Genomic DNA, 20350 nt, shown 5'->3' on the forward strand with positions numbered 1-20350 from the left:
AGACACTTAACGTGACAGTGATCGCTCATCAATGAAACCAAAGTGGCACGGAGAAATATAGAAGATAGTGTTGCATTTTGAGGAGAGCGGCTGAGTCGGCTCACACACCCCGACTAGTTGACTGACTGGACTGGAAACATGGCTGCGGCCGAACGTGCAGCAGATTTACGGAAGTGAGGTATGTGCATTTCACGAGCGACAAAAGCTGTTTAGAAGTGTGCCTCCAGCCCGGTTCGTGAGCCGGAGCACACGGCAAAAGTGGAATTTATCAGCCCGCTGAAAATGCGCGTGGCCACGATTGTTTGCAGTCCATAAATACATCGGCAAAGTTGTGCGCGGAACAATCAGCTAGCCTGGCTAGCTAGTGTCAGGCTGCAGCGGCTAGCCGCGGCTGCTAACTGGTTACCAGCCGCTATTATACCGCTCGGCTGCTAATCATGCTACTTCAGTACTAACGTAAACCTTGGATGAAAACGGTGCTTGGGGGGCTTTATTTAGTTTGTAAATCGCGTCGTTGGAGTTACCGTGTGTATCCGCCGCCGTGCTAGCTAGCTTGTAATGTTATTAGAGCGGCTACACGTAAAACCGCCACGACTCTTTTCTGCACGATGCAGTTAACAGCGAAACTAGCGGAGGTAACGCTAGCTAACTTGGCTAACTAGTCGAGGAGATTTTGTTCAGTTAGCGCGTAATGGACTTGTTGGCTCAGGGCGTGTGTGAGATAACATTTTAATCCAAGCTGTGCAACAGCCTGCGGGCTGGAGTTTGAAGCGTTAATGTTTTATATTTAGCCGCCGCGGCTAACGGTAAGTTAGTTGCTGCTACGGTTAGCCTGCTAAATCGGTATGCTAGGTCAACTAAGGTTTGCCTGGAAGTTGAGCCATGCTAACGTGTAGCCCCGCTCGCAGAAGCCTGGTTGTTTTGGTTAAACGTGTGAGCGGAGTGTTTTTTTCATGGACCTGAGAGTTGTGCCGCTAACCAACCCGCCGTAAACCACTGGTAACTTAACCGGCGGCACGTGCTCGCCAGTTTAAACGGCATCCTCGTGCTTGCAACTTTTTTTTTTTTTTTTTATCTGCGCCGAAGCTCGCGGCAGCTGATGAGCCGGGATGGTGCGATCTGAGCGGATCTCATTGGTATGTATTCCAGCACCACTTCGCGGATCTGCTGTTGCCTGTAGGCCCCGTGGAAGTGTTGAACTACAGGTCAGCGACAGGGATGGACAGTCCAAACACAGCGCAGAGTAACAAGTTTCCCACCCTGAGCACAGCGACCGGGGTTAGCCTAGCTGGTTTGTCAACAATAGCTTCCACACTCTGCTTGTTTACATGTTTGACTTTACAGCCTGGATATCTGACTGGACGCTGCTCAGCACCATCTGCTAGAGCCGATCTGTCATGGTCATAGTAAGGCAGTCAGCAGGTGCTAACATCACTTGATAACCAAACAAGGCTTCCGAGGGTCGCTGGGAGTGGGCTGAAATGTGGGATGCGAAGAGTCAGTATCAGTGTTTCCACTGCTTTGTGTGAGATCTTAGAGAGAGGTTCTGGGTTTGTTGTTGGCAACTACACCTTATGTGATTGGCCCTGGAGGGCCCAGCTTCACGTTTTTGTATGCTTCAGCACAGAAGATTGCAGCGTAAAGTCTTTGGTGAAGACTTAAGTGTTTGAATAAAGTGTATGGAAGCAGGGAGATGTTGGAGGACCACTGCATACTTCGATTTTCGTCCGTCCCAGCTGAAACACAACAGAATTGTTCCTATCTTTAGTCTTGGTTCTAAATCGGTGGTCCTACATGATGCTGTGAGACAGGTTCAGGGATGGCTGTAGTTATGGTCTTGTCAAATTCCAACAGTATCAGAAATTTGGGGTGATGCTGCAGCCTAGATCAACTACCAGTGTGCAATGACTTACTGATCAGCCCGACCCTAGTACTTACATCAAGCCTTCAATCCAACTTGAGTTTTCATCATGCAATCTGCGCGCAGGAACCTTCACATTGTGGCCAAAGTTTACTGAATTCCTGCTGTACAGTGTAGCTTGCTGTGAACTTTTAAGGTTGTTAAAGTGACACCGTTTGCCGTTTATCGTTTGGCCTGCAGGAGAAGGACCCTCCCCCAGAAAAGTCAGGCACACCTTTCATTCGTCCACCTTACACCACTTCATGCTGTTCAGTGTGGCGGGATGCAGGAGTCAATCCCAGCTTACTGTGGGTTAGGGCAGGATACACCCTGGACAGGTCAGCACTCCATCACAGTGTCAGACAAACACACACACACTCACATTTCCACCAAGGGTCAATTGAGGGTCACCAGTTAACCTCACGTGCATGTTTTTGGACCTTCTCAGTGTCAGGCGGGGGCTTCAGTCCAACCCTCAGGATGATACCATGAAGTGTAAGAACTTTAAAGAGAATGCTAGATTGAATGAAAAAAAAAGATACGTTATTCCTGTTTAAAAGCGTTAAACTTTTTAAGGTTTTGTTTGCGAAAAAAGGTTCAGTGATAATCTTAATTTATCCATGCCTCTTTGCTCCCAAACAAAGGCGAAACACTTGGATGAGACACCCAGACTAAAGTATGTTTACTGCCTGTACTTCAAGTGAAATGTGGCAGGATTTTGAATTTCTAATGAACTGGTAGTTGGATGGTTGTAACCTTGGTCACTGGTACCAGAAGCTCGTATCTCAGCCTCGATCAGACAGAAGATTTCCTCTTCTCCTCTTGACATCTGTGTTAGAAATGAACACATCCACACACAAACCTCCAGAAAGCTCTTTCTCTTCTTGGTTTCACTCATGGAAATAAACCCATGTGGCATCGCCGCCTGCTTAATTGAGTGTGGCTTTCTGTTAGCTGGAGTGTTGGACAGTGTTTACAGGGAACTTTCCCATAGTAATGACAATTTGTAATGGAAATAACCAGACTAAATGTTTCCTGTGTTCACTATTAGATTCATTTAGTCTCTAGTCGGTATTCAGTTCACTTTGCTTCACATAATGTCACGGCCACCGAAGTTCTGCTGGTTTAGATACATTTGCATGTGGGGCATTTCTTGGTCGCTGCATTGCTCGATGACTTTTATTTACAAGTTTGTGGTTCATGTTTTCCTCTCTCACAACCTCTGTAGAATCACTGGCTAATATTTAGTGATTACATTTGTAGAACAACACAGATAGGTTTATCCTTTTCTTTAAATTTGGATCTGATCTGGTCAAAGCTCATTAACAAAAAAAAAAAAAAAAAAGGATTGTAGTCTTAAATAGCCGGAGTGTCCTGGTCGCAAAGTATCGGCCGGTCCAAAGTGGGTTTTTATTATCCAAAATGACATGAGGTTTTTTTGTATTCATGTGCTTGTTTCACCTGGTCTACTGTACGAGACCCGTAAAACAGGCCTGTGTGCATCATCATTGGACACTGAAAAGTGTCCGAAGCATTGACATGCTGGACATGGCAGAGCTGCAGAGCTGCTGTAGTAAAAGCAGCATTGCCCACTTCTTGTTTAGATGATCCTTCCTGTATGCCGTCACCTCCGGTAAGGCTGTGTCTGAACGATAATGTGGCGATGGCAGGATATAGCCATAGTTTCAAAGACACGTCGTTATGTGGATTGTTATCCGGAGCGATTGAAGCCCGTCTCCATGAGGTAATTATTGAACATGGCATATACATCCATCAGACAGTGGGAGCCTTCTCAGAGCGCGGCCCATGTGAAAGCCCCGCGAGTGAAACCTTTGTACTCCGCTGCATGTTTACTTTTTAGATGTCAGATCAAATTGGTGGTATTGAACCAGGCTCTGATGTACTGCAGATCTTGCGAGAGGCCTTCAGACAGTTTTTGGCTCTTTCCTTTTGAAACATTTCAGACACTGTTGCTAATGCTTCTCCAGCAGAAACGTGCGTTGTCGTACTGTCCGCAGAGCTTGTCGGCTCAGGTCGCCAGCCAGTTTAACAAATTGCGAACATCTGCCTCGATCTGACCCACCAGTGAGCTCTCATCAAGTGACCTTTGTGCTGCCGTGAGTCATGGGCAGTTTAGTGCCAGAGAGGTTTATCTTTAATATCAGATTGTCTGGATTTAATGTGGTTTGAAAGACTTTGGTTCACCTGAAATTGGGTTTGCCCACAATTTACAGGAAAAAACAATGTACTCAGCTCATCAATATCTTACAGAACATTCGTTCTAATTTTCATAATGTGTATTCAGTGAGTTTGTGACATAAATTAATGCATGTAAGTGATATATTTAGAAGCCAAAGAGACCTCATGTCATGGTAAAGAGTGAGATTCTTCCTCCAGAACTTCAGTCACTGCTTTCCAAACACACAGGCCTCATGTACTTTTCATTTTACAGTATTCCAGTCGTTACACTTGTCAGGCACATGTGATGCGAGTATAAATCTGAACTGCGACAGGATCGTCGGATGTAATGTTAACTTGCTTCATATTGCAAGTGCAGAACCTTCCAACAGCCGTTTCAGTGCAGCATTAGCCTTGATTAATTATTAATTTAAACTTTGCCAGTAAAGCCCCAAACAGGGTAATTATTAGAAGAAGGGAGTGTTTTATGTGGTTATTCAGCTTCACTGTAAGTGAAATAATTTTCAGGTCATGATTAGTTTTCTGGTTTTTGGGAGCAGGTCAGATGAGTCAGTGTAATTAGTTATGTTGAGGAGAGTCTAAGGGTGGGTGCTCAGTGTGAATAACCTGCTCCCCCTTTTCGTTTTTCTTTCTCTCCCTTGTATCTTATGCATGGATAAATCACATTAGCTTTCTCAGCTGGAGTCTGTAGTGAAGTGTGAGTAATTTGTGCATGTGGTGTTGCTTGGTCCAGGTGACTATTGTGTCGGCTCTCCCAAGGATCATGATCAAAATGAATTTGGAGGCTGGCTCGCTTCTGGTCGAGACAGTTCAGTGTTGCTCCAGTGTGCTAAAAGCGAGGCGCTGTCCTCGTGTAGAAATACAGGAGATCTCACATTAGTTTTGACAAAGGTCAGCCCCCAGATTGATGTACTTGGAATTAATGAAAATGAGCACTTTGTCCACAATGTTAATTGATGCAGTGCGTCTGACTACAGCCGAACACTACAGTTACATCCCAAAGGACACCCAGTGAGATCATCCCCGGCTTAATGTCACTTTTATATGACCTTTACCATGGCACGCTTTTATTGTCCTCTTTCTTAGATTTATTAGCTGCCCCACAATATGGGGACATGTCAGTAGCAAGTTTCTCAGGTGTGTGTGTGTGTTGGGAATTCATTGTCTTTGAACAGACACAATAATTCTGTGTGATCTTAAAAGTTCCTGACTGCATTCATCCACTGCATGTTTCCATTTCACACACACACACTGCGGTTGTCGTTTACTGCTCTCTTCGATCAGGATGTGTAGATGTTGCAGGTAGTTTTGTGGTTTGATCATCAGGGACTTCCCATTCAGCGCTTGTTCGATGAGTTTTTATAGCGTTGTTGCTTTTAGTCTTCCAAGACTGCCAGGCACAATGTGTGTGTGTGTGTGTCTTTTATTTCTTGCCTCATGTTATGACTTTTGCTGTGCACAGAATAAAAAAACCAGCATTTTGAAATGGTTGTGGTGACTAATCTCGCACTGGTAATCAAATCATGCTCGCGTCAGTTCTAATCTTAATGTTATTCCAGTAACATAATCCCATTAGATGTTTATACATAAGTTACATTTGAATGGAGATTACCGCTCATCTGTGAAATGAATTATCTATACAAAATGAGATGTTCTTGGCTGATGTACTGCATGGTCACATTCAGACGGTGTTAAATTTCCAGCTCACACTGTAAGCCTGGATTTTGTTGTAACTCGCACAAGTATATCTTTATCTGCAGGATGCCACAGTAACCCACAGAGCGGGCATTCTGAAGCTTTGTCGTGCTTTGAATTGTGTCAGGAAGTTCATTGTGTGAATCCTCGTCGGAGCGTTTCACTTTGTGTACATTCTGGCAAGTTTTTTTGGGTGGACTGCAGCCCGTTAGCATTCTGGCACACCTGGCATAAAGAGATAAAAAGCCGACAGTGTCTGATGTCTGCGGCGTTATCTCTGCTGCATTGAACGTACCAGTCACAATGTGGCTTCTGTGTCAGAAATCAGTCAGCTGGGAAATCACATTTATTTTACACAGAAAACACTTTAATCTCTGCAGCCAGGTAATAAAAAAGCTGTCGCAGTGACTGTTTTTCTCAGATAGGTAATACACCTTCATAAATGCACCCTGCTTTACTGGCTTGTAGGCACCTCGTGTCTGGAGTTACCACGCTCATAGAAATGACCTGGAAGGCCTTTTCATTCAGGACTGAGTGGCCATTTACACTGGATTGTTTGTTGGTGTCACTGTAAGATTTCCTACAGTTTTAAATGTATTCTCTTCATACAGACCTGATATAAGACAGCTAGTTTTTCCCTGTGGACAGAAGGTGTTGCTTGGATACAATGACAGAAGAAATCAATACCTCTCTGGTGTGAGCTGAGAAATGACCCGAGCAGTATTTAACAAAAGGCTTGAGGTACACGCTTTTATTTGAGACACTCCAGGGGTAATGCTAAGGATAATTCTTTTTTTACCTTGTCCTGCCGTGTAACCAACCTCACTAATACGTATTGGCATGTCAGGATGTAATTGTGGAATAAGGGTGAATTGTCTGTTTGGTCCTTAGAGGGTGTAATTAAGGATCTGTTGGTGTTTGTCTTGCAGGTGCCGACAATCTGCTGCAGAGGAGAGCGCACCAGGATGAGGAGACTGTAGGCACCGCCGTAGTATGGCCGCGTCCCGTTCCTCGCGTGTCACAAGGTCATCAGTGGGGCTCAATGGATTGGATGAGAACTTTTGTGGTCGAACTCTCAGAAACCGTAGCATCGCCCAGCCTGAGGAGACTCCGGCGTCACCTCTTCCCCGGGCCCGATCACCCAAGAAGAAGCAGGAGTCGAAGCAGGAGTCGAAGCACGACGCCAAGCAAGAGTCGAAGCACGACGCCAAGCAAGAGGCAAAGCAGGGCACAAAGCAGGAGTCCAAGCAGGACTCGAAGCAGCAGGACGTCAAGCAGGAATCAAAACAGCAGGAGTCCAAGCAGGAGTCCAAGCAGCAGGACTCGAAACAGGACACGAAGGTCGCCAATCAGGACTCGAAGCAGGAGGCCAGCAGCGAGTCGAAACAGGAGTCTAAGCAGGACGCTAAACAGAATACGCAGCAGGATGAAAAGCAGAACACTCACTCACAGGTCGGCTCACAGCAGAGCACGTTACATGAAAATGTACTGGACACTAACGCTGCTGCAAGCGAGGCTGAACAATGGACTGGCTCCAGGAAGCGGGGCGTGTCCTGTATAGAGAGGGACGTCAGCCCAGAAAAGTCAGAGAACTGTGATAAAGGGAAGAGGGCACAAGATGCTTTTCCTCAAATTAAAAGGGCCAAACGCTGCTCCCGCTCTGGAGAGTCTCAGGGACAGGAGGAGGACCCCGAGAGTCTGAAACCTGAAAGTCCAGTCTCTTTACCAGAGCCCAGTAAGGAAAACAGTTGTGAAGAACTACCCAGCCAAAACTCTGCCAACACAGACCCTGCCTCGCCTGTCCTCGGTAAGCAGGCGGGCGAGCTGCCGGGGAGGACGGCGGAGGATGGGCGTCTGGAGTGCGACGGGCCAGCAAAGCCCCCGAACGATCACAAGGCCTCTAATGGACTCAGAGAAAACAAAGCAGATGAGTCTGACACGCTCGCTGAAGAGCCTCGTGCAAATCCCGCTTCTGCCACAAACTGCCCGTCGCTGCTCAACGGCAGTCAGACGGGGGCGCCCTCGTTCCCCGACCCCGCCGTGCCTTGTAGAAACTCTGACCCGGGGCAGATGGAGGTCTCTGGCTCAGAAGTATTGCCAGCCTCCTCTGTACCTACATGTGAGGGTGCTCCGGTGGATCCTGTCCCCGAGTTGATGGTGGCGAAGGAACAGGAGGCGGAGGAGATGGAGGTGGACGTGGTCGGCGATCCGTTGTGCTTGGCTCACGAGGAGCAGGTGACGGAGAGCCCGAAAGACGCCAATGGCCGAACTCCAACGCCGGTGCAGGAAGCTGCTGCCGCCTCCGCCTCCTCCTCCTCCGCCTCCTCCTTCACCATCAACATGAACAGTAGTCCAATCAACAACAACAGCAACTCAGGAGAAACTACACCCCCTCTAACAAAATCCCCCTCCCCCACAGAGCCAGGGTGCAACCCCTCAATACCCAACATGTCCCCCTCTTTCACAGAACTCTATGAACATAGATACACCTTGCGGACCTCACCCAGGAGGGCTGTGTCTGGCGGCAAAGCCTCCTCCTCCTCCTCTTCCTCCTCCTCCAAGCCCTGCTCCCCCCCCAGAGACAACGGCCCCCTGAAGGAGGAGGGGGAGGTGGTGGGGGTGCTGCAGGAGGACTGCCCCGCCGGGGAGGACCCTGCACCCTCAGACTTTGTTGGCCCCTCCAGCGAGGAGCCGGTTTCCGTTAACCCTGGAGAGCGGGCGGCCGGGGAGGACGGCGGCTCCGTGGAGGGCAGAGAAGCAGAGGGCAACCAGAAGCTGACGCAGAGCCGGGCTGCTGAGGAGGAGGAGGAGGAGGAAGAGGAGGAGCCTGACGTGTATTACTTTGAGTCGGACCACCTGGCTCTAAAACACAACAAAGAGTACGTGGGAGCCCCCGGGGGAATCTTTCTGCTGGTGTCCGCCATTTTATTTACACAGTTGTTTTTTTCTGGTGTCGCTGTGATCGAATCAAAGCTGCTTTCGAAGTGAAAAGAGGGTTTCTCTGTTCAAAGATCACTCTGCTGTCATGAAAAGTGTTTGAATCCAAACTCCATCAAAGTTCAGCGTTTAGCACATTTGAAATGAGAAATGGCTTCACTGTGATTTACCCAAAAGATAAGAAGGCACAGCGATATCTTTGGTCGCGGCTCCAAATCAGCGGCGTCACATCAAAAAAGATTTATAAAAGGTTTATTTCTGATGTCCAGGTTGTGCCCCTACGGAGAGCGTGAGAGCAGATGCAGTTGAGGTTCAGTTGCATGTTATCATGGAGAATTGTTGGGACGACGTCCACATCCACATTCTGCTGGACTGCTCAATTCTCTTGATTTATTTTCTGAAGACAGTGATGTTTGGCTCCATGATTCTTCACTGAATTTAATGTTAAATTGAATTTTTTTTTTTTTTTCATTTACTCATCAGTCATTCTGAAAACTAATCCTAAATCTTGGCTAAGAAGGTATTAACAAAAGTACATGTAAATGGTGGGAAAATAACTAAAACCATAAGGAATTTAGAAAAATGATAAAATGACAGGGAAAACAAATTGAAATGGATAAAATCAGGAGAAAAACCCAAACAAGTAAAATGTGATGTTCAACTTCATGAATTAATTGAAATTAATTAACGCAACATAAAACAGTTTATTTATATCAAAGTTAAATGTGAAACCATTGACTGTATATTGAAGCTGGGCGGAGCTAGCGTGACGCCACCCATAACTTTCTGAACTCCTGTTTGGAAGCTCCCAGCAGGGCGTCTCCATAGTGAACATTTGAAACCGGATGTAAATGTGATTGGTCCAGCCTGTCACATGACCACATGCGGTGGACAGAGGAGGATGATTAAATAAATCAACAGATGATTTATACTTACACGGGGGTCTGGTCGAGCCGACACGGCTGTGGAAATAGCGATGGAGACCAAACGTTCTGAAGCCAGGTTTTTAATGTTTATTTGCACTCTGAAATCTGGCGTTGTTGAATGGGTTCTAATGGAACCGGGGTCCTTTTTGAAATCGACATCATCGCCCCCCTCTTGGATTTCCCCCAGAATTACAGTCTTTCTGCTCCTCTGCATGGTCTTCATTTTCAGCACCGGAGGCTGGCGCCTGTGTGAAGCTTGATAAGCTGGACTCGCCTCATTTTAACGGTTAAAAATCTTTTGTGACTCCAGTTAAACTTGGTTTGGTAGAAAGTCACAGGAACGACTCTATGGGTCAGAAAAGTGGCAGAACCCTGTTTTTACAGTTGTCACCGATTTAGTGGAGACCAAAACTGTGCAGTTTTACCAATCTTTAGGAAATCTTTACCACCAATAATGTGGAGTAATTCTGGAGGAGCCTCTGTTTCTGATGTGATTTTTTTTCTTTTTAAAACCAATGAACTATATTTATAATCTGACTTTCTGATGAAAATGTCTAAATTGTGTGAAATACTACAGCTATCTCTCCGCCACACCCAAGAGTCTCATTTCAACGGCTGTTTAAGTCTAAAGAGGTTGAACTTCTCAGTGTTTATATCAGTGTTACATCGGTTCATGTTAAAAGTAAACATTTTAACATGCCATATAAAGTGATATCTCAATTTAAATCTACCAGTTGGTTGAAAGATCATAATTTTTCTGTTTTTTTTTCATATGAGCACCTTTCAGTGTTTTGTTTTACCTTTGTCAGATTTTTAGATGTTTTGCTGTTAAATTCACATTTTACTCTTCTTTAATGACAAGGAAAAAATGTCTGTTTCAATATTTGATATCTTGTCTTTATATGTTTGGATTTAAGGTCGTGTTTGATCTCTGTCTTCTGTTCTCTCTTGTTTTATCTCTTGAATCTGTCTGCGTTGATTGTTTTGTGCTAAAGAACAGAGAAGCCATTTACATTTAGAATTTGTGTTGTGGAAATTACAATCTCTTAAATTATTTAGATTTAACAACAGTTTAGATGAGTTAAAAAAAAAAAAAAGCTCCCTAAGCAAACGTGAAGAGATGATTTGTTGTAGAAGTATTTTATTTATTTTAATTGTATCACTACTGACACAGGAACACAATGCTTTTTTATTTGTCGGCTTTGTTTCCAGTAACTGGGTGATCAGAGTCTAACTGTATAGATCCGTTCTTTCTGTTTAGTTTCCACACCTTTCATTGTCTAATTTCCACCTCGCGTCTGCCGCTGTGATTGTGTGAATTAACCGCCGGCTCCAAAGCCTGAAGGCGACTGGATGTTAGCGAGACCGCCGCCGCCTCCTTCCTCAAACAGACGGGCTGTTTTCACAGGAGAAGGATCTCTCGGCGCTGACCTTTGCTCGTGGTTAGCTGTCACGCACGATCCCATGTTTGTAGTTGTGGCCGAGCCCCACGCTGGGCTCAGTCCGGCCCTGCTAACCGCTGGTGTGTGCTGCATCCTCCCGGCAGGAGGGGCGCAGGGAGCTTTGAGACGTGATCGCCCGAGCCGCCCCCCCCCCCCCCTCGCTCCCAGTGCGGTATTCGTTTGGATTGTGGATTCAGAGCCGAGTTTCGCTGCTCTCGCGTTACATTCAATCAGAGTTTCTGTGACACGCCGAGGTCCGGTCCTGCTGAGTAAGGGGAATTCTGACGCCGGCGATCAATGCGGCTCGGAGTCGTTTTTAGGAAGGCATGACGCGGCGCTGCAGAGTTGCTGAATGCAGAGAATTGTGTCAGTTTTGTGGATTTTGATGAATGTCAGTTTGTTACCAGGCAGTAACATGGCGTGGTGTTGTTCCGCTCGGCTCGTCTTTGGGCTCTCGGGTCAGTGGAGCTCGGGCCCAGCAGGTGGCAATGGAGCACCGGCGTTGTTCGTGTAACGGTGGACAACCCGAAGAGCACACGCCGCTAAACACGGTCGACTCGTCAGCTTGTTTTGGTTGTGGGACTCTTTAAGCACCAGCAGCTGCTGAATAAATGGTGTCCAGAGCGTCGGTTAGAGGAGGTTTAACCACTCTGCTCCGCCGAGCCTCACCTGCAGGACGTTACAGCCGGCCGGGACGCTGCGACCTCGCGCTCACTTCCTCCCGCTCTGCTCTCGCAGTCTGAGTCAGTCTCACACTTAGTCATTGACGGCACAGTTAGCAGCTCTCCTGTTGCCTCGGGGTGTGTGAGTGGAAAGGTCAGGCTTACAGCGCTTGAAGGAGAAGCAAGCGAGTGTTTTTCTGTTGATATCTGCTCTGAGATCTTTAGTGATCTTATCACTTCCTGTGCCATTGTGGAGGTACAGAGGGAATTGTTTGGAGTCATTATGGCTGCTTCTGTAGAACCCCTGTGATCCTCGGTGCATGGATCAACTAAACAGGTGGCAAATGTTAAAAAAACAAAGGTATTTCGTGCAGTTGTTTGGGGTCTCAGCAGCTTTTCTGAATTATGCATGGACCTGTGGGCTGAAATTTTGATGCACTGCAGCATCGCAAGTGTCAGGTTAAATAATGTAAGCCGTCCCCTCCCTCCTCTCCTGTCTAACCTCGCTTCCCTTTACGTCAGTTATCAGAGGCTGCTGCAGACCATCGGCGTTCTGGAGGCCCAGCGCACACAGGCCATCCTGGACCTGGAGACACTGGCACGTCACCAGAGAGAGGCGCTCTCTGATCCCATCGGCTTCGTGGAGCAGCTGCAAAAACAGGTAACGGGAACTCGCGTCCGCTGCTGTTGTGGAAATGTGAGGACTGCAGCCTCTTCTGCCGGGACGCTGTCGAGATGGGTGAAATAAGTGGTTTAGGTTCATCGTGCTGAAATATTCAAGCACTTTAGTGTAAGAGATGTTGCAATGTGCTTTTTAGCATTGATGGGGCCGTTTTAGACGTGGAAGCTGCTCACCGGCAGAGGACCGAACGCGTTCATGTCCAAGAGACACATTTCCATTTTAATGCTCCGGCCCAGAGCGGAAGGATCGCACAGTTTGAACTTCATTTTGAGAGAGCGTAGCCAAGTGTGTTCCCTGACAGTGGAGCGCCGTGCAGAGACATCCAGTGGAGAATCATGCTGGTTTTCAGAAATCACAAGCAAGTAGTTTAAGCTTCCAGTCTTGTCCCTCCTCAGTCTGCTGTGGTCCGGTTTAAGCCAGCCTGTGTGAATTGCGGCCTGGGTTTCCTGTTCTCACCTGACGGCCGTGACCTTCTGCTCCTGCCGCTCGTTGCCTTCAGCGCTCCCCGTGCCGTGCTGTCAGAAAGCAGCGACTTGTAACAAGTGGTGATTTGAGTTATTGTTCCTTTCCCATTAGCTTGAGCCAGTCTGATCGTTCTGCTCTGGCATCAGTGGGATATTTTCACCCAGAGAACTGCTGCTCACTGGATATTTTCCCATTTTCTGACTGTAAAACCTGCAAATGATTGCATGTGGGAAAAATTCCAGCCGATCAGTAGTTTTTTGAATATTCCGTCCGGCCCCTTCAGTTTCAGTTTCTCACGCTCACTGTTAACCTCAGCAGGTCGTCTCAGTACACTGAGTTCCTGCCGTGTGATGAGCTGATTAGATTTAGGCAGTTTTCAACAGGTGTACCTCATAAAGACTCGTGAGTTTATCTGCTTATTGACCGTCTTGTTTTTAGGCAGCTGAGTCATGTTTTCAGTCTTTTCGAATGATAAATAAAGTCTGGAACAGCCAGACCGAATCTTTCTCCTCTAGTACATGAAGTACAAGTCCGTTTTTCATTTTACTGTCACTCGATGTTTCAGGCTCAGTTTGACTGTGATGCAGTTTTTTTTTTACATCAAACTCTATATTTTATGCTCAACTAAATTCCAAGAGGCTTTTCGCACTCGTCTTTTTTTTTTCATCTTCTTTGTCGTCCTCTCAGCCCTTTCTTAATGCACAGGATGCTTTGTGAATGCATTAGTTTTACTGCTGTAGTTAAATAACACACCCGGAGCGGAGACGTGGGGCGGCCAGGAGGCCGTCTGCAGCAGTCAGCTCAGTCTCACCCCCGTCACCCTGTCACCTGTCACCTGTCACTGCGTTTTCTTCCTCGGACCACTTTGGACGATACTAACCGTGGCTCCTCCCAACAGGAGTCGCCGTTTTGGAGATATTCTGACTCCATCATCCAGCCACGTCATTCCTTTTTTTTATTTGTTTTCAATCAGTTTTACAGACTAAAAGTTCACTTGCTACCTAATATATTCGAAGCACTGCCCAGTGAAGCGAGAAGCAGATTATCTCCTCATCGTTGCACCTGTCAGTTGTCATAATCAGCGATGGCTGATTGGTGTCGGTGTGTGAATGGTCGGCTCATAGAACAGAGATGATCTGCTGTTTTAATGCTTCCATGCTGATTTTTAGCGGATACATTGAGAGTGTATACACCTGTTGGTTGGTGTTTGACCGCGGTGTCTTGTGCCTGCCAGGTGAATCTGGGCTTGCCGTGTCCTCAGCGTGTGGTCCAGCTCCCGGACGTGGCCTGGGAGCAGTACACCTCGGGCCTCGGCGACTTTGAGAGGGAGTTCTGCGACAAGAAGCGCAAGACCCGTCGATTGAAGTTGATCTTCGACAAAGGCACTTAAACAACTCGGATTAACAACTGTTAATTGTTTTGTTTTATATATATATATGTATATATACATATGTGTATGTGTATTAATTTCCCCCTTTTTCTTGCTTGTCATCAGCAGAAGCCCCAGAGAGACTCCTTTGCCATTCCACTTCAGGTTTGCCTGTTAGACCAAAAAGTCCCCTCGAGCCCAAAAAGGAAGCGGAGGCCTCCACGGTGTACTCGTCTTTACCCACCAGCGACGCCCCGGAGAACGGCCGACAGACACAGGTACGTCCCGGCGTCGCTAACAGAACCGTCTCCTCACTGGGCGGCGGCAGGTGCAGGCACTTGGCCTGGTGAGTCACAGATCCGCCGCGGGTCGCCCCACAAATCACCGGGTTATTACCGGTTAACACCTCCGCCGTCCCCGGCTCCTCTATTCACACTCCTCCGCACAGTCAGGCGTGTGTCTATGGAAACCCGCCCGCCCCGCCCCTCCCATCACGGCTCCTCCGTTGCATTTGTTGTGTCCTATTCCCACGTCTTCATGGCACCGAGGCCGGCGGTTAATTCACGGACGGGATTAGACGGCGCCAAGTAGTTAGCGCCCGGTAAACAACTCCTTGATTATTTCTGTAGCGCTTATATTGCACAAGACGCATTTGCATTTCCCCAGACGACACTCCCTGAATTTCAACAGGATTTTGTTTGTCAGTCAAAAGAGTTGCTGTTTTGTTTTTTTTATTCTCTCCGTCCTCCGAATGACACATCTCCAGTCACATCTGACAGCCCGGCTTTCTCCGTCAGCCTGACGGACGGACCGGCTGCGCCAGGCGGTTCACATGTAAAGATCCCTCCAGTTGGTGACGGGCCCATTATTTTTGTCTCATGTCAATCTCTTTCTGCACGCCTGTCACTCGTGTGCTCTCCACAGATGATCAGGGGGAGGATTTGTCACCCAAACAAGCCTGACACATTTAACCAGCTGTGGACCGTGGAAGAGCAGGTCGGTAACGAGGATCTCCGATGTTTCAGTGTTTTCGACTCCGCTGATGGATTTTGTCAGGGGAGTTGTTTAGCTTGATGTCGTAAACCCACAGACATACAGTTGACCTTATATTACCACAGCAGCATCAGCGGAGAGGCAGTTCTGTGCAGAGGAACTCTTAACAATCCCAAGACGTTCTATTCACACCGGTTTTGTTCTGTTGGTGTGATTCTGAGTGTAAGCATGATGTTTGTTTGTGCCTCGCCAGAGGAAGCTGGAGCAGCTACTCGTCAAGTTTCCGCCTGAGGAAGTCGAGTCGAGAAGATGGCAGAAGATTGCCGACGAGCTGGGAAACCGAACAGCGAAACAGGTGACAAAGAAGAAGAATTTGAATTAAGTGCAGACAATCACACGCCTGCCAGAGACGCATTTAAATTCTCTGTGATGAGATTTCATCTCAAAGTATTACGTCACCTGTCTAACTTATTGGCGTTTTATCCGGTCGTTTGCGGTTCCATCACCTTAGTAACACTCAGTTCTGCCATGTTCCGACTCTGGTGACACTCGTGCTTCGGTCTTCTGTTTGACACTAACCTCGCCGTTTCCCTGTCGAAACGTTTCAGGTTGCCAGTAGAGTTCAAAAGTATTTCATCAAACTGACTAAAGCTGGCATCCCCGTGCCTGGAAGAACACCCAACCTCTGCATGTACACTAAAAAGGTAATCTTGGTCCCCCCACCACCACCCCCCTTTAACCACACTCACCTGCTCTCTCTGGATGTAGTGTCGTGAGAGCGGGGCAGTCGCTTCAGTTTTTCGAATATCTGCTGCTGTGATGATGTGAGCATGGGTGTGTGGAGGCCACACTGAAAAATCATCTCACCTGTTCAAATAATACATCGACAGGATTATATCCTTGACATTTCTGCAGCTTTTTAAGTACTGTTGTTCTACAAAAGACAGAGAGTTAAGCAAACTTACAATATTCTTCCAATTTTTCTGTCTGCTGTTAGGAAGTATTTATGATTGTCAGATATGAAAATGCATGTGTCTCAGATTGCTCCTGTCTGTTCTTCAGGCGTCCAGTAAGAGGCAGCACCACCTCAACAAACACCTGTACCGCCCCTCCACCTTCCTCACGTCGTACGAGCCCCCGGTCTACATGGACGAGGACGACGAGCGCGCCGCGTACTTCAACAGCGCGCAGGACCCCTCTGCGGACGAGTCGGTAGGTCCTGCGTCTGGCTTAAGGTCACGGACGTCTTTGTTTGATGCCGGTGATCACGAGCCAGCAGGACGAACCCAGTGCTGTTTAGTTGAAGTAATAATCGGCTCATATCTTCTCTGTTTCGCTGCGTCCCGTTCAGTTCAGTTTAGTGAAGTGTGCCCAGCCTCAGCAGTCATCTCAGTCTGCTCAGTATTCCAACAAAAAGTATTAAAAATCAGTTAATCAGATGTGAATTAACCGAAGCAACAGTGGAGAAGAAACCTCTGCTGCATCTTCTCCGTACCAAAGCACTGACCTGGAAGATGAAACTGCACAATATACAACCTCCCCAGCTTATTTTATACCCGACTAGTTCATTTAAATCCATTTCAGCCGAGGAGGAATCACTCCAGCTGAGCTGCTCACCTTGTCGATTGCGGTCGCTCTCGTTTGGGTCGTCTTGCTTTGCTCCACTTGAGCAGATTTGGATGAATTGAAGCGTTTTGCCTCAATCAGGGCGGCTTGTACCATCAAAAGTGGATAAATCAGAGCAAACGGTGGCGGCCAGAATGAAGCGGCGGCTCCTGACGCACGCCGCCACTCCAGTCCTGACATTTCTCTTCCTCCCTGGTTTGATGGCGGTAACCTTTAAGTGAAACGGGGTCGCCGCGCCCCGCCGGGAACACAGGCTGCTCTCTCCATCAGCGCCTTAACAAACCCCCCGACGCCGCCGGGATGGCGGTCACAGTAGTGCTGCCGGCGTGGGCCGCCGTCACCTTCCACCTTCCACCTCCCCCAGGTGTTCTGCAGGGCGAGTGTGTGTGTGTGTGTGTTCCACCGGAGGACCGACCGAGGGGCTTTTAGGCAGTGGATGGCTGGACTTGAACCTTTTTCCTCAGAGGGCTTTGTGCAGGGTTGGCACTCTCTGCGAAGGGTTTCACTTGAGCTCTTTGAGGATGGAAAGAAAATCTGCTCTCTGCAACACAGAGGAGACCTGGACTGGTGATTCATGGACACGCTGCTCGCCTCCTGCTAAAATTAGACGGGTCAATACCGGCCGAAGACGAGTCTGCTGCGGGCGTAAAGCTCTGGGCGTGTCTCCTCATCGGGTTCAGCTCCGGGGTGGAGTGTCTGCTGGTCCTGATGACCCGCTCCCTCCCTCTGACTCCTGCCTGTGTTCTTTCCCTCCCTCCCGCTGAACCCAGGACGAGGAGAGCATTCCCCCGGAGCTCCGGAATCTGCCGGAGTACAAAGAGCTGCTGGAGCTGAAGCGGTTGAAGAAACACAAGCTCCAGGAGATCCAGGAGGACAAGGCGGCGGTGCGGCACGTCGGCTTCAAGGTGAGGACGGCGCTCCTCTGTGCGCCCCCGAGTCGGTACGCCGTGTCACTGGGAGCGCTCCCCCATGATTCGTGTGTATGTGTGTTGTTCTCGCGCAGTGTGACGTCTGCGGCATGGAGCCCATCCAGGGAGTCCGGTGGCACTGTCAGGACTGTCCGCCCAACAACTCGGTGGATTTCTGCTCCAGCTGCTCCGACTGGTGAGAGCCTCCCTCCGCCCCCGAGCAGCAGAGATACGTGAAGGAAGCTTTGAGGGAAACGCTCCTCTGTAGTGCTTCACTTCAACCACACACACTCAGAAGTGTTTGGACGGAGCCCGTTCCGGCCCCTGTGAGGGTCTGCCGGGGACAGGCTGGGCCGTGGGCGTCCCGCCGTCTTATAGCAGAGCAAAGATCGCAGGACGACATGGCCAGCAGCTCGCTGCCCAGACGGTCTGCAGCCGCCTGGAGTCGATCGGTCCTCAGCTCCGCCCCTCGGCGCCGGCTCTGCTGCCGACTCTCCTCTCCGCTGCTCGTCCTACAAATGCTGCACATTGAACAGTTTGACTCACATTTGACTGTAAACTCGGTGCTAGCGGTCATCACGTATTGACTTGGTCGTTCTTTGACTGACATTCTGCTCCTCCTCTTCCAGCCTGTTCAAGACGGAGACCCACAAGCCGAGCCACCAGCTGGAGCCGGTGCAGCAGGCCGAGCCCTTCCTGGACAGAGACTACTGCCTGCCTCAGAGCGCAGGCTACAACTACCTGGACCCCAACTACTTCCCCGCCAACAGATGACAGGGCCGGCGGCGCCCCTAGCTCCAGGCTCTGTCCACCTGTCCCACAGGCCACTCTGTGCATGGCTCCATCCTCCAAGTCCAAGATAACCGCTTAACCCGCCGCCGCCGCCGGGCAGGACGGCCAGCAGCGGGCGCCGCGCCGCTGCTGGGGTGGGGGCGCCGTCGGTCTCCCACCTCCCCGACCGGAGCGAGAGAGCGGCCCCCGAGGGAGGGGAGGGGGCGCCCACTCCACCTCAGCCAGGTTACTGAACGGACACGCGATTAGAAACGACGCGCTGTTTTTAAAACGACAGAAACAAAACGAAACCCAGAAGGCACACGACATTCCTGAGCTCTGTGACTCCAGGAGGGCTGTCCCACGTCTCTCCACCCCCCCCTCCACCCTGCGCCGCTCCCCAGGCGGAGAGGCGTGTTGTTAACCAGCGTGAAGCAGTGGACTGAGGAACGCCGCTGGTCTGTAAGTGTGTATGTGGTCTCCGTGTTATGCAAGAGTGGCAAAAAAAAAAGAAAAAAAAAATGTCCTAGCTAGGTATCCGTAGATCGAGTATTTATGAGTCGCAGCGTCCAGCTGGGGGCGCTGCGGGCGGAGTCCGGGTGGAGAACACAGTGAGCACCGTGTGGTAGCATGGAGCCACTCCCACACACACACACACCGTCACACAACGCTGCTCTACCCATTCACCTCTCTCTCTCTCTCACTCACACACACACACACACACACTCACACACACACTCGCTCATCTCCATTTCCTTTCCCTTTGCTCTCTCCACTAAAACATGTCTAACAATGAAGCACTACAGCCGGAGAGCTTCCCCACGGAAGAAAACACACAAGACTCTCTTCTTCTTTTGTTTTGTTTTTTTTTTTTGTTTAATTTTTTTATTTTCTTTTTCCTCCCCCGATGTGTGCCGTTGTTGATCATGTTGAGTGTACAAGTATATGGTGAAAAGTGAAAAAAGTAGCCAGCGATAGTTGCTGTGTGCCATTAAATGAATAAAAAAAATGTTTAAAAAAAAGGAAAAAAAAAAATCCAGTTTTTGGGGAGGGGGGGAGGGACCCCCGGGCGTGGCCGTTCATCCGTCAGTCTCCGCGCCTCTAGCTCTTTCATTTCGCAGCCCACTTTGAAAAGTTCCAGTCAAAAGATTGTATTTTTATTAATCTATTTAAAAGAGAAGAGGCAGCTGGTCGGCGCCTCTGCCGTGGAACAACCCACAGTTTTATACACATAGATTTTGTTGTGCTTGAGTAGACACCATTTTGTATGGTTTTCGTCTCCTTTCCTCACCCCCGTCGCCCCGCTTCAATATCTGTGTATAACAGTCTGTTCTTATGTAAAAAAAAAAAAATAATAATGTAAAAAAAAAAAATGCTAGAGGAGAACCGTGGAAATAAAAGTATGTGAAAATAATGTTTGTTCTGGATTGATTCTGTTGGAAACTTTTCTTTCCCAGAATTCTAATGGGAAAAACGGTAAACTAAAGATCTTCATCTTGAACGCCGCAGCCCTGTGAGGAAACAGCAGCAGCTGGCTGAAGGGTGAAGCCTGATGGGTAAAAGCCTCCCAGCAGGGGGTCTGCGTGAGGAGGAGCTGCTGGACTGAGTGGCAGATCGTTTATCACCTGCTCTACCAGCTGGGAGTGTGAAATGCTCAGACGGCCCGACGCTGTGGCTTCAGACTGCAATCCAGAAATGAGATTCTGTGAAGAAGATAAAAATCCTCCAATGCTCTTTTTTTTTTTTTGACTCCCCGGCGATGTGGCTGCTGCTGA

The 20350-nt window shown here is 48.6% G+C and overlaps 1 protein-coding gene across 3 annotated transcripts; it reads left to right on the forward strand.

Moving 5' to 3' along the window:
* Positions 1–71: 71 nt before the first annotated feature.
* Positions 72–19750, forward strand: LOC115405742 (ZZ-type zinc finger-containing protein 3-like). 3 transcript variants are annotated; one of them, XM_030115434.1, is made up of 13 exons: positions 72–178; positions 6724–6949; positions 6986–8673; positions 12284–12422; positions 14143–14290; positions 14407–14555; positions 15202–15273; positions 15524–15625; positions 15879–15974; positions 16333–16482; positions 17667–17801; positions 17900–18000; positions 18434–19750. In XM_030115434.1, the coding sequence occupies exons 2-13, from the start codon at positions 6788–6790 to the stop codon at positions 18576–18578; spliced, it is 3087 nt and encodes a 1028-aa protein (XP_029971294.1). In that variant the 5' UTR covers positions 72–178; positions 6724–6787; the 3' UTR covers positions 18579–19750. The 3 variants fall into 3 exon arrangements, with proteins under 3 accessions (XP_029971294.1, XP_029971292.1, XP_029971293.1); XM_030115432.1 differs by having other exon boundaries at positions 6724–8673; XM_030115433.1 differs by lacking the exon at positions 72–178 and adding an exon at positions 392–1136 and having other exon boundaries at positions 6724–8673.
* The last annotated feature ends 600 nt before the right edge of the window (positions 19751–20350 follow it).

The sequence above is a fragment of the Salarias fasciatus genome, chromosome 18 (assembly GCF_902148845.1).
Source record: "Salarias fasciatus chromosome 18, fSalaFa1.1, whole genome shotgun sequence".
NCBI classification, from domain to species: domain Eukaryota; kingdom Metazoa; phylum Chordata; class Actinopteri; order Blenniiformes; family Blenniidae; genus Salarias; species Salarias fasciatus.

Bases quoted from the DNA above. Each gene is read 5' to 3' on its own strand.
- LOC115405742 (XM_030115432.1), top strand. From the start codon at position 6,788: ATGGCCGCGTCCCGTTCCTCGCGTGTCACAAGGTCATCAGTGGGGCTC. The intron at 14,291-14,406 runs GCACTTAAACAA...TGTCATCAGCAG, and splicing joins GAAGTTGATCTTCGACAAAG to AAGCCCCAGAGAGACTCCTT. The intron at 15,975-16,332 runs GTAATCTTGGTC...TCTGTTCTTCAG, and splicing joins TCTGCATGTACACTAAAAAG to GCGTCCAGTAAGAGGCAGCA.